This window comes from Geotrypetes seraphini, chromosome 12 (genome assembly GCF_902459505.1).
Source record: "Geotrypetes seraphini chromosome 12, aGeoSer1.1, whole genome shotgun sequence".
NCBI lineage: Eukaryota > Metazoa > Chordata > Amphibia > Gymnophiona > Dermophiidae > Geotrypetes > Geotrypetes seraphini.
In genome coordinates, this window is record NC_047095.1 from 3,200,014 (window position 1) to 3,221,930 (window position 21,917).

The following is a 21,917-nucleotide window of genomic DNA, read 5'->3' on the forward strand; positions in this document are numbered from 1 at the left end:
AGTGGCTCCCTGCTGCTGAGTTGAAGTAGAAGGGAAAACCAAGGTTGCCTGGGCCACCGAGGAGCTATCAGAATCATGGTGGCGTGGTTGTGCTTGAGTTTCACCAGTATCTTGAGAATGAGAGGGAATGGAGTAAACGCATGGAGGAACCTGGTCGTCCATTCCAGAAGAAAAGCATCTGCCTCCAGGTGGTGAAGGGAGTAAATCCTGTAGCAAAACTGAGACAGTTTGTAGTTGTGGGGAGACGCAAACAGATCTATTTGAGGAGTCCCCTACTGAGAAAAAGTGTGCCAGAGAGACGTCGAATTGAGTGTCCATTCGTGAGGTTGCAGAAGACGACAATCTGTCCGCCAAGGAGTTTTCTTCTCCTTGAATGTAAACTGCTTTGAGAAACACATTGTGAAGAATTGCCCAATTCTAAACCTTCTGAACTTCCTTGCAAAGGAGATATCCTGTCCCTCCCTGTTTGTTCACGTAATACATGGCTACTTGGTTGTCTGTACGAATAAGCACTACTTGATCGTGAAGAAGATGCTGAAAAGCTTTGAGAGCATTGAAGATCGCTCTGAGTTCCAACAGATTGATGTGATTTCGATGGTCCATGGTGGACCAATGGCCCTGGGTCTGGAGGCCATCTAGATGAAACCCCCAAGCATAGGTCAAGGAACCTGTTGTGATGACATTTTGATGAGGCGGCATCTGGAACAACAACCCTCTGGAAAGATTGGCTGAAAGCATCCACCATTGAAGAGATTGCTGTAGAGCAAAAGTCACTGTAATGTGCGGAGAGTGGCTCGAAGGCCTGCGTCCATCGACAAGCTAGGGTCCACTGAAGAATTCTAGCAAAAGGAGTCACGTGAACAGTAGAGGTCATGTGACCTAGGAGAACCATCATGTGTCTCGCTGAGAGTGAAGTGAGGGTAGACACTGTTTGGCAAAGTTGAATGAGAGCATCCTGACATTGCTGGGGAAGGAATGCTCTGAGTCGCACAGTGTCTAGGATGGCTCCAATAAATTGCAGAGACTGGGACGGCCGCAGTTGAGATTTCGAATCCTAAATTTTGTAGGAAGGAAATAGTCTGTTGCGTCACTACAGTAACCCCCTGGAATGTGGAGTCTTTTATAAGTCAATCGTCCTGGTATGGGAAAACTTGAAGGCAATGACTTCGTATAGCTGCTGCTACCAGGTAGCACTCTGTACTGATAATGTTGATTTCCCACCTGAAATTTGAGGAACTTGCGAGAGGCTGGATGAATGGGGTTATGAATATAAGCCTCGTTGAGATCTAGAGAGCATAACCAATCGTTGTGATCCAGAAGGGAATACAAAGATGCCAGGGAGAGCATCCGAAACTTTTCTTTAACAATAAATTTGTTGAGAGCTTTAAGATCCAATATCGGTCGAAGACCTCCCGTCTTTTTCGGAACAAGGAAGTAACGGAAGTAAAACCCTATGCTCTGCTGTTCTAGAGGAACCCTCTCGATGGCATTGAGAGCTAGCAGAGTTTGTACTTCCTAGAGAAGAAGGGAAGTCTGCGACGAATTGGAAGGACACTCTTTTGGAGGGCGATCTGTAGAAAATGAAGGGAGTATCCTTAACATAGTAGATGATAGCAGATAAAGACCCGAATGGTCCATCTAGGCTGCCCAACCTGATTCAATCTAAAAATTTGTTGTTTTTTGGGTTTTTTCTTCTTCTTCTCCTTCTTCTGAGCAAGAATCTAAAGGTCTGCCCGGTACTATTCTTAGGCTCCAACTACTGAAGTCTCTGTCAAAACTCACTCCAATCTTATCTACACCATGCCAGCCACTGAAGCCCTTCTCAGCCCATCCTCCCCCAAACGGCCATATACAGACACAGACTGTGCAAGTCTGCCCAGTACTGGCCTTAGTTCTTCAATATTTACTATTATTTTCTGATTCTAGATCCCACGCTTTTTTGAACTCCGTCACCGTTTTCATCTCCACCACCTCTCTCGGGAACGCATTCCAGGCATCCAACACCCTCTCCATAAAGAAGAATTTCCTTACATTGCTCTTGAGTCTCCCACCCCTCAACTTCAAATTATGTCCTCTGATTTTACCATTTTCCTTTCTCTGGAAAAGATTTTGTTCTACTTTAATACCTTTCAAGTATTTGAACGTCTAAATCATATCTCCCTCCTTTCCTAGTCTAAGGTATACATATTCAGGTCTTCCAGTCTCTCCTCATAAGTCTTTTGTCGCAAACCTCCTATCATTTTCATCGCCCTCCTCTGGACCGCTTCAAGCCTTTTTGTGTCTTTCGCCAGATACGGTCTCCAAAACACAATACTCCACTTCTTTTATGATGGAAAGTACCCAGAGATCAGAAGTAATGATTTCCCATCGGTGATAAAAGTGATGAAGGCGTCCTCTGATGGAAGAGGAGAAGACAGAGGCAGTTAGATTGTTGTTATGCTCTGACTTACGGTAAATGGTCAAAAAGGCTGTGTAGGCTTGGCTGTGCTGATGCTGCTGGGCCTGCTTCTTTAGTGGAGGACTCACCTACATGTTTTAAGAACCACTGTTTGTAACATAGGAGAGAAGTGGTGCAGCAAACAACACATAGCCCCTCACCAGCTTGCACAGTGGAAGGAAGCAGTGATTTGTTCCTTCTGCTGGAACCTCAATGAGGACAGACACAAAGAAGCATTCATAATCATGTCTCATTTAGATCAAAGAGCTTAAAAAAGCTGCTACAACCCTAAATTATGGGACTCGGACTCCTGCCACAGCAATTAAGATAAATTCCACTGTTCTAGTAGCCAGAGTTCAGTAGCCCACAGAGCCATCACCTGCTGTTCTTCTTACACAGCTCACCTGCTCATGGCAAGTAGATAACTGGTGAGACAAAACAAATGGGAGGCAGAGGGATTGGTGTAGGGACTCAGACTCCCCTGCAGAAAATTTAAATCACCTTCCCTATTTTTTCTCTTCTTTTTAATTAGCCACAATTTATACTTCACCCCTCCCCACAAAAAAAGATCATCTGGAACCTAGTTCAACTAGCCCAGCAGCTGTAAAAGACTGCCCCTAACCATGCATTGGACACAGAGAAATAGTGAGTATCAAAGGCTGTACAGTGCCCTTATTGAACAAAGCACAGGACTTTTTCTCTCAGTCTCCATCCACTGATTCACAGGTAAAACCCATAGGCTCTAGACTAGGCTGATAAGGATGCTAAGGAAGAAAAGAGAAGACAAAGACTAAATGCATGCCCGATACCGTTTTCATTTTTATTGTTACAATCTTGATATTAAGACAGATAAACATGAGCAAAGAAATTGACCCTCGGAAATCCACAGAGAAAAAGTCTAAGAGAAACAAAAAAAACACTGTGGAGAGACGATGTTCCAGAATTGGACTTTATTTAAAAATATATATTAAAAAAATCAACATAGCAATCCACATAAAAACCTTAAGGACCTAGTCCGCTGGGAACATTGTTCAGATACATGTAATAGTGGAAAGAGATGTCTATGAGGGGGCTTAACTATAAATAACATGTTGATGGTTTTCAATAATTTGAGGAAAAAATACCTGAAACATAAAGACAATTTTCCAGAGCAGAGCTAAAGTCTTTTCTCTGTGTCTATCCACAATATCTCTGGAATTAATTGCAGTACCTACAAAGAAAATTACCAACAGATTAAAGCCTGAAAAGAAACACAAAATAATTTAAAAGGATTTTATGTTGTATTTATTAAGGTTTACCACATTCATCTTTCAGCAGTATTCCTTTCTCTTTAAGCATTTGAAGGGCTAACTCCACATTGTGGATTTTCTGAAGACGACTTACTGCAGGAACCCTTAGCTTCTTTGAGATATTCCAGTTCTGCATAAGGAGTTCCATCACTCTCCTAATAGTTAACAACAACAACAAAAAAGTTTTATGTTTTATTAACATTTGATATACCGCTTAAGCATATTACAGATCTAAGTGGTTTATGATAAAATACAGGTACACTTCTCCCTCCGTATTCACGGGGGATACGTTCCAGCTATAGCCACGAATATGGAAAAACCGTGAATATGAATTGTATTTGTTAATCGCGTTTTTTTGTATAAAATAGCGGTTTTGTTTATAAAACCGCAAATAACATATAAAATTCATATTCGCGGTTTATGGAAGGGACTGCAGCGATTCAGAAAGCTTTGGGCAGGCCAGCAGCGATTGAGAATTCTTTTGGCAGGCAAGCAGCGATTCAGAATTCTTTTGGCAGGCAAGCAGCAATACAGAAAGCTTTAAGCAGGCAAGCGATTTTTTCTATGCATGTTGGGAAGCAGCATTTCACTCTATGGATGCTGGGAAGCAGCGTTTTTCCCTGTGCACGATGTGAACCAGCGATTTTCAGGGTTAAAGTTTTTGAACTTCAATTTTGTAGGAGAAATTATGGAAGCTGAGTGAATATTGTTAAAAGTTTAACTTTTTTTACATTACAGCAAAAGGAAAGGAACGTTAATCATGACGTAATTTTTTGGGGCAGAGTCACCCGACGAAAAATCGCAATTATGTGAAACCGCGAGTGCAGAAACCGCGAATACGGAGGGAGAAGTGTACTTAGAACTTCCCTATCTGTCTTGAAGGCTCACAATCTAGCTAAAGTACCTGAGCAAACAATTATTAAAATAGAAGAGATATAACAAAATTCCAAGAATTGTGAGGGAAAGGTACAATTCAAATTTTAAAAAAAGATAAAGATATGATATATGCATATCCATATAAAAAAAAATAAAGCTGTACAAAGTATGGTTTCACCAGTCAATGTTCTACTTACACAAGACGAACACCACATTGCAAATCCACTGCTAGATTTGTGACAGCAAAGTCAAATTCATCAAGTGGAGTTTGAGCATGGCTTACAGGCAAACCAAGGAAGCCAAGATGACGCGAGAGGTCACCTTCTCCACTAAGAAAATCTCGTGAAAAAGCCAACAACATCTCTTTACTGGTCTATGAAAGAAAAAAAAAAAAAAGACACTGGAAGATTAGGTTCTTACCTTGCTAATCTTCTGTTATAAGACATAGGATTCTGTGCCATAGCTGTTGTTTCCCATTAATCATAAATTTGCAGAAGGGTGTCACTCAAATTCTCTACTCTGCTCCTTCAGCAGTGGATAACAGCTCCCTCTTCAGTTAGTAACAAAGCAATCAAACTCTACTGAAACAGAAGAGAAGGAGGACCATGGGGAACTTACCATATTCTGTTCTATAACTTATGACAAAAGAGCAATGATTAACAACATTTAACAATCAATACTGAACAACAAATTAAGCACGAGTAGCTAAGAATCAACCTGCTAAGTGCAACTAGTAGAAGCCATAACTCCCCCCATTCCCCAAAGGATAAAGGGAATAGGAGCCTTCACATGCAATTCCAGTAGTTTTGTCTCTGCTAAATCTTAGAAACAGAAGAAGTTCCAAAATGGACACTGGCAATGGCCAAGCAAAAATCAGGCGAATCAAAGGAGTGCAAAGGGTGGGCCATACAGAATGTTATGTCTTATAACAGAAAGAAATTTAGCAAGGCAAGAACCTAATCTTCCATTCTATAGCAAAGACATAGGAATCTGTATCACAGCTGACGTACCAAAGCAGTGCAAGATGTCTAGGGAAGGATAGATGAGCCTGCTCGCAGTACCCATGACCCAAAACCGGCATCCTTTCAAGCCACCACATCCACTCTGTAGAACCTCGTAAACATGTGGAGAATGGGCTATGTAGCTTCTCTACAAATTTCATAAGATGAAACAGCCTTGGACTCCGTTGAGGGAGCAGCCACACTTCTAATCAAACGTGCTGCGATTGAGATAGGGGGATGTTTAACACAGGCATGTAGAAAGACAAAATTGCCATGCAAATTCATATGGCAATCAAAGTCTTGGAAGCTGGCTTGCCTCGTCTAAATTGGCTGGTCAGCAAGCCTGGAATCATTAGTCCTCTCCACGTAGTGAAGTAGTACTCTACGCTCATCCATCCTCCACAAAATTCTGTCCTGTTTGCCAAATCCATAGGGTGAAAGGCAGGTAAACAGATTTCCTGATTGACATGAAAGGCAGAAACCACCTTCAGTAGTAAGGAAGATACGGTCCGCAGAGAAACCAGAATCCGTAAACCAGAGAAAGGGTTCTCTACAGGAGGGCCTGTAATTCTGAAATACGCCTCACCAAAACTATGGCAACCAAAAACATGGTCTTAACCGTAAGATCCAAGAGGGTCTCATCTGGCAGGGGCTCATCTGGAGCCTGCGACAGGCCCTTCAGAACAACATTAAGGTCCAAAGATGAGAATGGCCTATGCAGTGGAAAACACAATCTGAGCACCCCCCTCAAAAACCGAGTGATGTCTGGGTGAGACGCCAACGACAGCATGCCTCTTCGAGCCATAAAGCATGAAAGGCCAGCTACCTGTACCTTGAAACACAAAACCACTAGGCCCTTTCCAAGTCTGATTGCAAAAATGCTAGAATCACTAGGAAGAGAGTCCTCTTCAGCTCCACCTGTTCTTTGATGCACCATAAATGGAAAGCCTTCCAGGTCTTTGTATAAGCTGCAAATGTCGCAGGCTTCTTTGCTCTAAGAATCTTAACGGCAACCTCCGAGTAACCCATAAGAACTAGGCCCTGGATGAGGAGGCTGGGATGAATCTACAGCCTGAGAGATCCACCGTTGTGAATACATACCAGATCCACATACCAAGGCCAATGGGGCCAGTCCTAAGTCACCAGGATAACCAGCATCTGGTGGCTCACTATCCTGCAGATAATCCACCCCACCATGGCCCACGATGGAAACAGAGCAGGAGCACGGTAGCCCAGGGCAGAATGAGGGCATCCAGCCTTGTGCTTCCAGGCAAGGCTCATCGACTGTAGAAGCGATCTGCCATGAGGTCTATTTCCTGTCTTCCTCAGCACTGCACAATGATGGTGAATGCCCTCTGGGACAGACCACACCCCAAGATACAGAGTTTGCCAGCTTAACAAAAAAAAAAAAAAAAAATCAGCCTGATGTTCTCTACTCTTGCTACCTGGGCAACTGAAAGGGCTTGTAAGTGAACTTCTGCTGACTGGAACAATATCTGTGCCTCAAGGCGTAGGGAAGCACTTCTCGTACCTCCTTGATTTTTTTTACATAAGCTACCGCTGTGGCATTGTCCGAAAACTCCCCAACTGCCTTCCCTGTCAAGAAAGATTACAACTCCTTCAGCGTCAAACAAATGGCTCTCAGTTCCAAAGGATTTATGGACCACTTGTTTTCCAATAGGGTCCACTTGCCCTGGAGTGGGTAACCACAGTAGTAGGCATCCCAGCTACTCAGGATGACATCAGTTGTGAGGGTCACCCATAAGTTGATTCTGAAAGGCATGCTCTTCGATAAGGCATCCTCTTGGAGACACCAACGTAAACAGTGTCTTACCCCTGAAGACCAGGGAAGCTTTGTCTGCAGAGAATGCTGCTGCAGTGACCACCTGGAGGGAAGATTCCTGGAGCTGTCACATAAGTGCTCTCGCCCAGGAGACAACTTCCAGGGAGGTCACCATAGAGCCCAGCACCTAAGGGTAATGCCAGGATCTCTAAGATTTGCTTCTTGAGCATGTTTGCATGACTCAGGAAGAAAGACACAGCCCTGCGTTGTGTCGACGTGAACTCTCAGATATTCCAACCACTGAGTCGGCTGTAGATAACTTTTTTGGAAGTTGACTATCCAATCCAGTCTTTGGAGGAGGTCCATCACCTGCTGCACAGTGTGCTGGACTTCCCACTGTGAGGGGGCTCTGATTAGCATATCACCCAGGTAAGGATGCACCTGTATGTCCATCCTGCATAGGTAAGCCTTTACAACCACCATCACATCTTGGCAAAAGTGAGTTGAGCCGTGGTCAAACTGAAAGGGAGCGTCAAACTGCAGGACATGAAATCTTGGATATTTTCTGTGATGGGAATGTGAAGATATGCCTCCGTTTAAATCCAGAAAGGCCAGTAATTCCCCTGGAGCCACCATCGCTATGACTGAGCAGACCATCTCCATGTGAAAACGGGAAACTTTTAGTGCCTCATTTACCGATTTTAAGTCCAGGATGGGTCTCCAATCTTCTGTGCCTTTCTTGGGCACTTTGAAGTATATGGAGTATCTGCCAGAGCCCGAATCTTTGGGGACTGGTTCTATGGCATTAATGTCAGAGTTGTTCTACCATCGCTTGGTCCCTGGCCTCCTTTTCTGACCATCCTACAAGGGAGTTTAGGAACAGATCTGGAGGGGGCCAAGAAAAATCAATTTTGTGCCCCTCCCAAATAATGCACAGAACCCAACGGTCTGACGAAATCTGTTTCCCTTCTCTGAAAAAAACTGACAGTCGCTCACTACTGTGAGGGGGCTGACAGTTAATCTGGTGTCAATGTGGCTTTTTGTTGGCTGAAATACCACATGAACATGAGGGTTGCTGGCGCCTGGAACTGCCAAATCTCTGTCTGGACCCCTGGAAAGGTCTCTGGGAAGAGTAACCAGAGGAAAACTAGTAGGATTTCCTAGAGGTATGAAAACTGCCTCAGCTGCCCCTGGCGGAACAACGACCTCTGTTGTCTGGGAAGTATAGCGGTCTGCCACGCTGAGAGAACAAGAGCAAAGAAATTGACCCTGGAAAGTCCAAAGAGAGCAAAAATCCAAGAAAAACCAAAAAGACACTGAAGAAATGATGTTCCTGAGATGGACTTTATTAAAAGTATTAAGAAACGCTGGCCATAAAGTTGTCTAAATCTTTACAAAAAGCATATGTCTCTTAAAGGGTAACTTGCTGAGAGTGGCCTTGGAAGCTGTCATCTGCCCACTGCCTGATCCAGAGCATTCGGTGGGCAGAAACGGTATAAGCTGAAACCTAGCTTATGGCCAAAAATAAGAAAAAGAAAGCAGAACAAATTAGAACACACCTTCTGAGTTTGCTTGCAAAACGAAAAACTGAAGACAGAGGTGTTCTCCACTGCAGAAGGGGAAGAGTTCAGAGTTTCAGTGACACCCTTTTGCAGATTCGCGACTAATGGGATGCAACAGCTTATGGTACAGAATCCTATGTCTTTGCTACAGAATTAAGAATCATCATAAAAGCAATCTTCAAACACAACAGCCAATTGAAAAATAATTTTGCTACATTATGAAACCTAATTAAGAGTTTAATTCTCTGAGCAATCTCTATATAAAAATGAACAGGATTACTTATCTATTTTTATGCAGATTTTTAGTCACACTATCCATTTAAGTAGGACCATTGAATATGCAGTCCTAAACACAAACAGATAAATTCAACTGCATATTGAATGAGTAGTGACATCTTAACTGTCTCTCTTCATGCTCCATTTTGATATCCAGGCAAAAGTCTCCATTTGCCGGCCCCTCAAAAAGATGTAATTAACTTGAAAATTGACCACATAACGAAAGATGAGGTTCTTACCTTTGCTAATCTTCTTTTTTGTAAATCCTCCCTTTATTCCAAGACCAGTGGGTTTATGCATACCTTGCCACCAAGCACTGTAGGAAGCCTCAGATGATTGAAGTCTTAACTCCTCCCTTTGCTAGCATATTCTAGAGCATGCTCCTTGGACACCTGTCAGTCTTCAAGCAGCCAGGAACATCTACAGAAGATAATAAACAAGAGAGAGAGAGAGAGGGAAACGGGGAACTCCCCACCAAATAAATCAATTCTGCTCCATTAACATATGCAAAACAGCAACAATAAAAACTAGCAAGCAGGTTTTGAAACATTAGAAACCTGAACGACAAAAACAGTGCTGAAGGGATACACAGCTTGCACAGTTAGAAGGGGGCACTAAACCAGGGACCCTCCTCCAAATTTAGTGCTAGATCCAGTCAGATACCACTCTTATAAAGGCTGGTCCAAAATTTAAATCCAGCTTACCAGTACTTCAAGGCAGGCGATCAACGATCAGACATACATAGGGCGGGTTCCCAGAATAAAGGGTGGATTTACAAGAAAGAAGATTAGCAAAGGTGAGAACTTAATTTTTCTAACTTGTACAATCCCTCTTTATTCCAGGACCAGTGGAATGTAACAGAGCACTCCTGAAAACATCAGGGCAGGATTAATGAGCTCGCTGCCAACATCGAGGCACCAAAAGTGGCATCCTGCTTGGCCACATCAATCCTGTAAAACTTTGTGAAGGTGTACAAGGAGGATCACGTAGCAGCCCTGCAAATCTCATCCGGAGACACAACCAAAGACTTGGCCCAGGAGGAAATCCTTCTGGTAGAATGAGCCTGCATCTTGAGCGGGGGCTTCTTTCTTGTTGCTACATGAGCTGCAGAAATGGCCGCTCAAATCCATCTCTAAATGGTAGCCTTAGAGGCAGGCTTGCCATTGTGGGCAGGACCCACCAGGACAAACAGATGGTCCGAGACACAAAACTCGTTGACAACCTCCAAATACCGCAGTAAAAGCTTGCGCACATCCAGGGACCGCAGCACCCGGTCCTGGGCACCGGAAGAAACAAATGCCGGAAGTTGAACTTCCTGATTCACATGGAAGACAGAAACCACTTTCGGAAGGAATGAAGAAACCGTATTGCAAGAGGAGTGCTGTATCCGTAATACGCAAGAAAGGATCCAGACAAGAATGAGCTTGAAGCTTCAAAACTCTCCAACCTGATGTGACAGCCACAAGGAATACTGTCTTGATATTGAGATCCATCAAGGATGCCTGCTCTAGAGGCTCATAAGGCAGGCAAGCCAGGGAGCGGAGAACCAGATTCAGATTCCATGTCGGACAAGAGAGGCGCAAAGGAGGCCTCAGACGAACTGTGCCTGCCACGTGAGCCACAGACAACACTACCAGCCTCCATGCTCAGAGAGGGACTCCTCATGCCCCCCTGACGATTGATATATGCCACCGCTATGGCACTGTCCGAGAACACTCGATGATGGAGACGTCCCTGGAAATGCAGGAGGGCCAGACGAATCACCCTCAGTTCCAGGTGGTTGATCGACCACTTGCGCTCCAAGGGCGCCCACCAGCCCTGCACTGGAAAAGACATACAGATTGCTACCCAGCTGGAGAAACTCGCATCTGTTGACAGTTACCAAATCCAAAATCCGGAGTGGAAGGCCCCAGGCCAGTGATAGGGGATGCAACCACCATGCCATGCAGTTGTGCGCCACTGCTGCCCAAGGCAGGAGGGTAAGCAATGGGTCCCACTGCGAATTCCATCAGGACAACAGAGCCTCCTGCAAGGGACGTAGTCTGGCTCTGGCCCACTGAACTACATCGATCGTTGCCACTATGAGCCCCATGGACCTGGAGATACTGTCAGGCTGTTGGGGTCCGAGTGGCCAGTAGGGGTCTCATGACTTTCTGGATCTTCTCTTGACCATACACGGGGAGGAACACTTTGTTGTCCCGTGTGAATGCGGATCCCCAGGTACTCCAAATCCTTGGTGGGCTCCAAGTGACTCTTCCGAGGGTTGATCACTCAGCCCAGAAGCTGCAATAAGTGAACCACCTGCTGGACTGCCTGGATCCCTTTGGCCAGAGATGGAGCTCTGATCAGCCAACCATCCAGGACACCCAGAGAGCGGAGATGCACTGCCACTACCACCATCACCTTGGTGAAGGTCCTGGGCACCGTCGCCAATCCGAAGGGAAGAGCCGCAAACTGAAAGTGCTGCTCCAGGATGTGAAACCGCAGAAACTTCCTGTGTGCCGGAAAGATGGGGATATGAAGATATGCATCCGTGAGATCCAAAGAGGCCAGAAATTCCCCGGCGCCACCGAAGCAATGACCGAACGCACTGTCTCCATGTGGAAGCAGGGCACCTTCAAAGCCACATTAACTGCTTTGAGATCTAGGATCAGTCTCCAATCTTCGGAGACTTTCTTTGGAACGATGAAGTATATCAAGTATCTCCCGGAGTCCAAGTCATCCTCTGACACTTGCTTGATTGCCGCAAGATCCAACAGTCTGTGGACCATAGCCTGCACTCGAAGTGCCTTCTCGGAGCAGCCTGCAGGGGAATCTAGAAACTACTGGGAGAGAAGATGAAGAAACTCCAATTTGAGCCCGTCGAAAAAAACCTCCAAGACTCAGCGATCTGATGTGATGGTCTCCCATTCCACCAGAAAGGCTGACAGCTGCCCCCCGATGCGCGGAGAGGGGCTAGGTGTCTGGCGTCAGAACTGTTTCTTAGGGGGAGCTGCTGACTTCTATTTGAGCAGAACAGATAAGCTCCTACAGGCTGGCTTGTAGGAAAGTAAGACGTGTCCAAGGGGCATACTCCAGGATATGCTAAGCAGAGGGAGGAGTTAAGACTTCAATCATATGAGGCTTCCTATAGTGCCTGATGGCAAGGGATGTATAAACCCACTGGTCCCAGAAAAAAGGGGGATTGTACAAGAAATCCTTTTGAAGCATTAACCTCATGATTATCAAGCATAGCTACTATTTAGATACTGTACCTTGAACTCTGCATCCTTGCAGAAGAGGCAAGGGTTGTGATCAATAAGCCTAGATTGCTTAGCATGATCAAGAAAGAAAACCAAAAGCAATATTTTTTTCAGTGTAAATTTAGACAAAGCCATTTCATGACCTAAAAAAAAAAAGAAGAAGACGACGGCATTTAAAAACTGTGGTTTGTGATTGTGTATGGTACAAAACCACTACATTAGCAATATAGTTACCATCTCGGTAAAGATGCGGTACAGTTGGATGTCTGTATTCTGCTGCTATATCAGGATTCCAAAGCACACGATTCAAAATGAATACTGCCAAACCAGTAATATCACTGTTATTCTCCAAAGGAATTAGTTCACCATATATTGTCTAAAGTGGAAATAAAAAAAGAGGTTAGGTTTTTTTTGCTAATATCTTTTCTAGTAATTAGGTGTGTCATACTGGACGGACGGGTAATATCCCCATTCTCGCGAGCTGTGAAGGGATCCACTCCAGCTTTTGAATCCCTTCTCCTTCCCTAGAAGGCTCTGCTGCCCCCCTTCAGATTGTACCAAAGCAAGGTGATAGTCCCAAATAGAAACACATGTGAAGGAAGGATACGGAGAAACTCCCTGAACTACAACTCTGTTGTGCTCTCCAGTGCTTGGATTTCTCTTTTCAATTAAGGTGGTAAGAGATCAAGCATACCTTTCATGAATTTTGATCAGCTAACCACTATGAGCAGCTCAGATTTATGGAACACTTGATAAACAAGCTAAGCCTCTGTCGAACCTTCAAGCATGTAGCAACTCAATAGCAGCATTCCAAAACTTGCAGTCTTTCCCTTGACTCCACTAGAACTCTACTTCCAATTTATTGAGAACTCTTAAAACATTAGAAGAAGAGCATTGGGATAATGCCCCTCTTTTCTATAAATCATTCTTTCCAACTCTAAGGCATTCACACCAGAACCTCAGACATCTTCATAAAGATGAAGGCATGGCTACACAGACTGTGGGACCTCAACCTCTTTCCAAACAATGGGCTCTGCTAATTTTAAAACGTGCATATGCACTGCCTTAATCACTGGTCTGTAACGTAGATGTAGGGATCTCCATTGACAAAAGCTCAAGCAATCTTTGTGAATTTCCAGCAGCAACTTCATAGAGTTTTCAGCATATGAATCACCCAATGTTGTTAGAGTCTTCCTGCAGTTACAATCATAACTCATAACCCATCATCATCAGTGTCCGTTCTGAAATCTTCAACTTCTAAACAATCAGTGTATTGCTCAGAAACCACAGAAGTAACAAGGTACCGGGTTTGCCTCTCTGGGCAGAGTTACTGGGACCTCACACACTTCTGGATCTAGGGGCCAGACTGCACTGCATGTGACACTAAAGAGTTATGCTTAGAGTTATTTTTGGACTATACCTTTTTGTAATATTAAAAAAATGATTGAAGAAATGCAGCATATAGACCAGAGTGCCAAACCGGAGCAACTGATGTTTTAATATTATATCAGATGAATCTTGCAATCAGAAAAGAAGATTTCAAAAGTAACGATTACAAATATTTCTCTTACCTCTAGACCTATGCGGAGCCACAGTGGATTGTAAAATAAAAGCCAGTTTAGAACTTTCTGGCGTTCACCTGCAGAAAACATTCAAAGTAGTTTAGATGGTAGCAACAATAATAAAACTACTAATTAAAATTGCTTTTCTTGTTTGACAGTAGAAGAATTCTAAGTTGCTTAATAGTAACGGGCATTCTCTGGGGACAGCAAGATAAAATCAGCCATACAGATAGGTACAGAATGATGCAGAGTATTTCCTACTTAGCTCTGGAAAAAACAAAGCCTTTCACAGGCACTGCATATAAAGGATTTCTGTGAAGCTCAGATATGAAGGATCCCCTCAGTACTAAATAACTGAAAAACTCAAATTAATTGAAAACACCATTTTTAAAGGAAGAAGGATGAGAATGTGTGGCTATTATCTAACTGTCCATAGAGTAAGCAATTTTGTTTACTTAAGACAGGCATGATGAAATCAACCATTAAACAAATGAATATCTATACCAAAGAGTTGCCTTGAAAAAAAAAAAAAAAAAGAGAGGAACTAATAGGCAAAACATACTTTTGTCGATCTTTTTTAAAGAGGCCCTGAGAGAATGGTGTTGGTTCCAAACTTTTTAAGACTCAAAACTGACCAAAACTTCCTCTCATAGTAACATAGTAAATGTCTGCAAATAAAAGCCTCTAAGGCCCATCCAGTCTCCCAAACAAGATAGCCAGATTCGTATTTGGCACTCTGCATAGGTTCCAGTTCTTTGTGATTCAACACTGGCAAACTTAATCTCTCCCTCTCCCCCCCCCATATGCTAATTATGGGGCACAGTCTGTAGAAGTTTGCCAGGCATCGGGCCTACTTCCTGTTGCCATCTAAGTCCACTCCAGCCTTGTTATTTACAGGATCCATACCATAGAAATCTGCCCAGCACTCTGGAAATGCTGGTCAAAGCTCACTCCAGCTGAGGTCATTTAAGTTTCTTTAACTGGATTCCATCCTTTTACTACATAGATATCATCTGTGTTTATCTTGCACATTCTTGAATTCTGTTACCGTTCGTCTTCACAGCCTCCAATAGGAAGGCATTCCAGACATCCACGACCCTTTCTGTGGAAAAGTATTTTTTATTGCTTGACATTTAAACTGAAACTATATATAAAAAAGACTGTGAAAAATAACAAAAAGAAGATTTCGTGTGAATGAAAGATGTGAGAATTGATTATTTATACATGTTTTGGAGTTTTTTATAAACCCGTGATGATGAGTGGATGGTTGGGTACTTGTGTAGTCCCAACGACCCTCAATTGAGGTTTATTTTTCTCCTTTTTCATCTTTTTGATTTTTAGTTTGTCAGCTTTATTTATGTACTTTTGGTCTGGATGAATCCCTGCTCATAACTGAATTTGACAAAATGTATTTTCAATATATTTATGAAAAGTATTTCCTGACATTGCTTTTTAGTATCCCACCTGCAACCTCAACTCATGACCTTTATTTCTACCTCTTTCCTGTCACTGAAAATGATTAATATGCATATTAAAACCTGTCATGTCAGAAGTCACCATCTAAGTTAACAGGAAGTAAGTATGTGGACTAATCTGTGTCATATTCTTCCACAATATGTTCACTGGAAGTTGACCTCACATGGTATCACTAAAGCTGCTTGGTTCTAATGCTATGAGCTTTAATAAGCCCTTCAAAAAACGTAGATGCAGGATATGCAGTCTGCTAGCAAATTTTTTAAAAAAATATTAATAGTTGAATAGGTTTCTAAAAGGCTTTGGTATGCTCTGAACAGAAAGCAACAGCTCCCTTATAATACACATTGTGTTGAGCTTGGTCATGTCTATTACGGTAGTATTTTTTAAAAGGGTTCCAAGAAACTATAGACTTTTTAGCCTGATGTTGGTATAAGGCAAAATGGTAGAAACTATTATAAAGAATAAAATTACTTAACACTAACTAACATGGCTTTTGCCAAGGAAAGTCTTGCCTTAATTTGCTACATTTCTTTTGAAGGCATGAACAAACATATGAATAAAGGTGAGCTAGTTGCATTGCATCTAGATTTTCAGAAAGCTATTGACCTTCATATATGAGAAACTCCTGAGGAAAAAAAAAGCCAAGGGTTAAGAGACAATGCTTGGTTGTTGATTGGAACAGTTTAGAAAACAGTTGAGTAAAATGGACAATTCTCTCAATGGAGTAGGGTGACCATGGGATCTATATTAGGACTAGTGCTTTTTAACATTTATAAATGACCTGAAAATGGTTAACAATGAGTAATGTGGTCAAATTTGCAGATGACACGAAATTGAATTAAGTTGAATGTGAATTGATAAAATAGTAGGAAGAATTTCCGAGACTAGAAGACTGGGCATCCAAATGGCAGATGAAATTTTATATGAACAAGTGCAATGTAAGGCAAATGGGGAAGAATAACACAAACATAGAGCTACATAAACATGACTTCCAAGAGCACTTGGAGATAACGCTCCATCTAGAGAAAGAGCAGGCGGGCTACCTGAGTCAGAGATTCACTCTGGGCTCCTCTTTGGTGACTGACAGATGTCACTGCTCCATCTAGATAAAGAGCAGGTGGGATACCTGAGACAGAGATTCACTCTGGGTTCCTCTCTGGTGACCGACAGATGCCACTGCGGTTGCATTGTCAGAAAAGACTAACCGCCTGACCTTCCAGAGTCCTCTTCAAGTGCTCCAGAGTCAAACGAATGGACCACAGTTCTAACCAGTTGAGAGTCCACTGCATTTGGGAGGGCGTCCAACACCCTTGAAGTGGACAAGTGCCATGGGCTTCCCAGGCAGGAGACTTGCATCCATCGTCACAACTACCGAGGAAGCAATACGCAGCAGCATGACCCAGGAGAGAGACTGTGGAAGGAGACACTAAACCAAGCTGGTCTGGGCCTCCAAAGCCCATGGAATTCTCATTTGGAACGTGTCCATCAGAGAAGCCCAGTGCGAGAGCAAAGCATGGTGGAGAGGATGCCTGTGCGTCCACAGCCAAGGAACCACCACTATCAAGCCACAGGACCCCAGGGCTTGAAGATAGTCCCACACTAGAGAAGCTATTTTGTCCCAGAGACAAGAAATCAGAGCACAACTGCTGCTGGCAGGCCTCTGGAAGATAGATGTGGCCTTCAGCCGAGTTAAACAACCCACTCCCAGGGACAGCGATGGCATCAAATGTGTTTCCTGTAAGACACAAGCCAACCCAGCTCCTCCAGGACCTAGAGCACCCAATCCACTGGCCGCCAACCCTCAGAGAATGAGGAGGCTCTGAAAAGCCGGTTGTCGAACTAGGGGTATACATGCAGACCCACCTTCCATAAGTGGGCTGTCACAATTACCATCACTATGGTGAAGATACCCGGAGCCAGAGCTAGGCCAAATGGCAGAACTGAAAATTGGAAAGATTTTCCAGAACAGGAAACCCAAAAAATTTGCAGCATGCTGAGAAATTTGAAAATGCAAATAAGCCTTTGTGAGATTCAGAGGCAAGGAACTCTCCAGGGAGCTACTGTCCGCACTGCTTCCATGCAAAAGCGTGGGACCTAGAGCACTGCATTGACTTGCCTAAGGTCCAGGAAGGGTTTCCAAATGTCTGAGCCCGTCTTTGGTACTATAAAGTATATGGAGTATCTGCTCAAGCCAGAGGCTTCGGGCTGCACAGGTTCTAAGGTCTCAACATCCAACGGTCTTTGTACAATAGCGTGAACTTCGACCGCCTTATCTTGGCACCCTGCAGAAAAGTTCAGCACTAATCTGTCAGAGGCCGGGAAATGGCAACTTATAGCTGGACTGAATAATGTCCAGAACCCACTCGATGAACAAAATCTGAATCCAAGCCTGTAGAAATGCCGAGAGCCCGCTTTCTAAATGCATAGGGACCCTCCCTTAGCCTGGCATCATTGTAATTTCTTGGTAGAAGCAGCAGCATGGGAGGTAGAGGGCTAGAAATGCCTGGAGCCAGAGAACCTCTGCCTATAACCCTAGGAAAATCGCCAAGTTGTGGAACTGGAATATGGACGAGAATGGCTGGAGCCATGAAAATTAGAGCATCCTGAACCTCATGAGGGTCTAGGTCTGCTATCAAGGAGGGTCTTAGAACAACTGTCCACCACAGAGTTCATGAGGTCACCAAGGCCTTTGCCAAATAATAATCGCCTCTTAAAGTGAGCCTCACAAGAGAAGGTATACAGGAGGATACACCAGCCCAGTGTCTAAGCCATGGCAGTCTGCAACCAGACATCAATACTGCCAAAGCTTGAACCAGGACCTACAGAGTGTCAGGAACATAATCTACACCAGACAGGAGAAGCTGAGGAGGCAGCTCTACACCATCATTCTCTAAGGTACTCAGCTGAAACAAACCAGCGTGAGTGACAAGAACGCCGCCGAGGCAGCCTGGACTCCCAGAGCCACAGCTTCAATATGTCCATGGAGAACCACATACACATGGCAGTCCTGCATATCCGTGAGCACCACTCCACCTGCACTGGGAAAGAAAATGAGCTCAGTCACCTGCGCAACTGAGGAGCCCATTGAAGCTGCCATAGGATACAGATGGAACATGGCACTCGCTACTGTGAAAACCCCTTTCCTGATGACCCCATGCCCCGAGATTAGCCTGTCATTATCAGGACAAGTTAGAGGCACAGCTGAACTGCACAGAAGCACAGCTGTTCTGACAGGCAGGGCAAAAATATTTTGTAAATCTGAAAGAGCTTTCTGACCATAGAGCCACCATCAGATGGTTAAAACCTGTGTGTGTGAGACTGTGGGACATCCACGTCCTTTTGCGCAGAAATGGCATCATTGCTGGGCCCCAACAGAGAAGGCTCAATGACATTGAGTGATGTCGTGACACTGGTTACGTTTTTTGATGTTACCAACAGAAAGGTTTGCTGAGGGCATCCCTGGATAGTAAAGGGGCATGTTAGAATCAGCGGTTATGTTTTTTACATGCTTGACATCTCTAGCTTCCTGATGTCAGTCAGTCAGCTGTCTTTAAAATCAACATCATGGCCATCTTTGCAGCCGTAGAGAAATCAGTGGAGGAGGCTCGTGCGTTGGAATGTTACTTAAATTTTTGGTGGGTACCCTCTGTTCTGCCAGTAAATAGTGTAAAGTGTGATCGTTTTTAAGATGCATGATCTTTTCTGATAATATTAAAAGTGCTTTAACTTATGCTTTCAGAGACACCACCACCTTTAAGAGTTTACTGAGTGCTCCATTCGGTTCCCTGACGCAGTATCGAAACAGGCCCCATTGGAACCTTCGATCAAGCTAAGTGTTATGCTTGAAACAGTTTAAAGTATAAGCAAAAAATTATTTTATGCTAGACTGCAGCAATGACTTTTGGTTTTCACTTGACTTCACAATATGCGATGATTGGGGGGTGAGGCGATATTCTTGGGGCTTCGGCTCCTTGTTTTTGCCTCTGTGTCTCTGAGCATATTTTTGACTTCAAAATGTTTATGTTTCATGAGTGTAAATCTTGTTACTACACCTTTTGGAGCAATTCTTTTTGATTTTTATCAGCTCTTACAGTAGCTGGATTAGAAGAAATCACTGCCTCATGTTGGGAATGCCTCCTTGACACCGATCTTTGGGCTGTTAGCCAGACATGGTACCCAACATACCACCACTCCCACGGATCGACAGACATGCTAAGGGAAGGATGGAGGCAAAAATGCAGCTTATGACCTGCGAGACACTGCTGAGCCTCCAAAGGACGCTTAACAGCCAGCACTCTAACTCCTGCTAAACAGGAGGTGAGGAAAAAGTGGGAACGACTCCAAGCTCCAAAGAAACAAATGCAGGGTGGCCAACAGGTAACACGAGGGATAGGCATCTGCTTCTTCTCTACTCAGGTGTTTCACCGCATCACTATTCAGTTCATCTGAGCAGAATCTTTGCCCCTTAGACCAGAATTTCTGGGATTTCTGGGGTACCAAAGCCATGGAAAACTGATTGAGGGCTGAGCCCAAAACTCCCGCAGCACATGGAACATGAAGCGAGAAAGAAGCCACGCTGCTACCCCCCCCTGACTCCCACTTCCTGTGCACAGCAAAGAAGCTAGGAAGCTTAGAATTTTGAGACGAGGCCATGAGGTCTAGTTCCAGGAGATCTCACTTCCATAAAAAGAGCTGGAATGCCTGAGCCAAAATTCTCAATATCCAGGATGTAGAAGATTTCACTAGTACTAACCTTTACACTTTCTAGAGCGTACAAAACGCTGTACACTGTAACATACAATAAATGGGCCATGCACAGATTTCGCAGAGAGAAAGTCTATCCAAACTCTTTTCCTGACCCATAAAATGATCTGCCAACAGAAGAGGAAGATGAGGGTCCACCCATTGAAATAGAACCACAACTTTATCCGCCAACTGAATACATCACCTACTGCCCAGGCTGTAGAGAAATGCCACCATCATAATACTGACTGAAAAGACCTTAAGCGTCATTCCGGAAGAATGGTCTGAAGCTCCAGAAACGGTAGCCTGACCATGCTCCAGGGTAGAAGAATGAACAAGTACTGAGTCGCCTCTTAAGACCAGACTCCTGGAGCTGAGGATGGAAGGCACCAAGCCCCCCAACCCGACAGCCCGGGATTATTGGTGGCAATGAACTAGTCCAGCAAAGACCGAGGCATGCCTTTGAAAAGAGAAATCTCGCCGAGCCACCAAATTATACAGCGCAATGCTTGAGGAGCCTACCAATTAATTGGAGCCTTGAGATACCGGGAACCACCGGAACAAAAAGCGACTGCTGTAGCGTTATAATGGGAAAGCAAGCCGAAGTTCCCAGTGGAGTCAGCAATATGGATCCTAGAGCCTATACAGAATCCCATACTCTTGGTCATGGTGACCGAAGAAGAATGCAAACCCGAGACTGTGACCCATCACCCTAGTCTTTGGGAAGAAACACATTTTCTCCTATATGACTAAAAACATCTCCCCGATATACCTATAAATAGTACAGGAGAAAAGAGCGCTGTGCAAAGAACTGAGGAAAAGAAACCACCCTTTTCGTGTCAGTCAAATAGCCCGACTGGAAGACGTCCGAATCAAGCAGTCAATCAAGAAGAAATTGGGTGAATCGCCTGGTAGCGCCAAAACGGTACCACTGCCCACATTTTCAAAAATGTTCGTGAAGCCTTGGGTAGGCGAAATGGTATGTGCCAAAACCGAAAGCACTGCTCCAAGAGAGGCAAGCAAACCTAGTGCAGATTCGGAGTCCAAAGTGAAAATGTAAATATTCTCCCAGTTTTTCTGCAGAAATGTGTAACCCTGAGAAACTAATTCAGCAGAATGGGATCCAGCCTGCCCAATTCCCCCGTCTTGGGTACCATGCAGTAAGTGGAACAACGTACCTTAGTTCCTGAAGAACTACAAGAACTGCCCTGAGGATCAGTAACACTTAAAAGGGAAACACAAAATATAGAGACTCCAAGAACGAACCGGAAACCTGAGGAGGATGCAAAGTTGCAAGCATCCTGAAAAATGTTCACAGCCCCCTGACCTGACTTTGTAGCATCTTCTCCCTCATGAAAAAACCTGAAGAGTCATTGGAAGAAGTCAAGATCCCCTCAGAATGAAGTATAGAAGGTCAGGGAATGGCAGTTTGAGAACTGTAAGATCTGTAAGAAGAAAGAAATTATCCTAGGAAAAATCAAGTTTCGCAATGTAAATAGGATTATACTGGAACCATGAAAACAGTACTAACTCCATACAATGTGAGCGAAATACGTATGTCCTTTAAAGTGAATACGTACTAGACGCAATCAAGATGCTGCATCTACTGCCCCATGGAAAACAACAGCATCCTAACAGGTATCAGACAAAGCTCACATCACTAATGAGAG

General features: G+C 44.0%; 1 protein-coding gene across 1 annotated transcript in view; it reads right to left on the bottom strand.

The window, feature by feature from the left end:
* ASPM (assembly factor for spindle microtubules) overlaps window positions 1-21,917 on the bottom strand; it is a 222,198-nt gene that overhangs the window by 99,277 nt on the left and 101,004 nt on the right. Inside the window, exons 7-12 of the mRNA XM_033916408.1 lie at window positions 14,038-14,105; window positions 12,701-12,842; window positions 12,479-12,609; window positions 4,800-4,975; window positions 3,736-3,881; window positions 3,562-3,647 (exon numbers count right to left, since the gene is read on the bottom strand). Of these exons, the coding sequence (XP_033772299.1) occupies window positions 3,562-3,647; window positions 3,736-3,881; window positions 4,800-4,975; window positions 12,479-12,609; window positions 12,701-12,842; window positions 14,038-14,105 (749 nt within the window). The remainder of the gene's footprint in view (window positions 1-3,561; window positions 3,648-3,735; window positions 3,882-4,799; window positions 4,976-12,478; window positions 12,610-12,700; window positions 12,843-14,037; window positions 14,106-21,917) is intronic.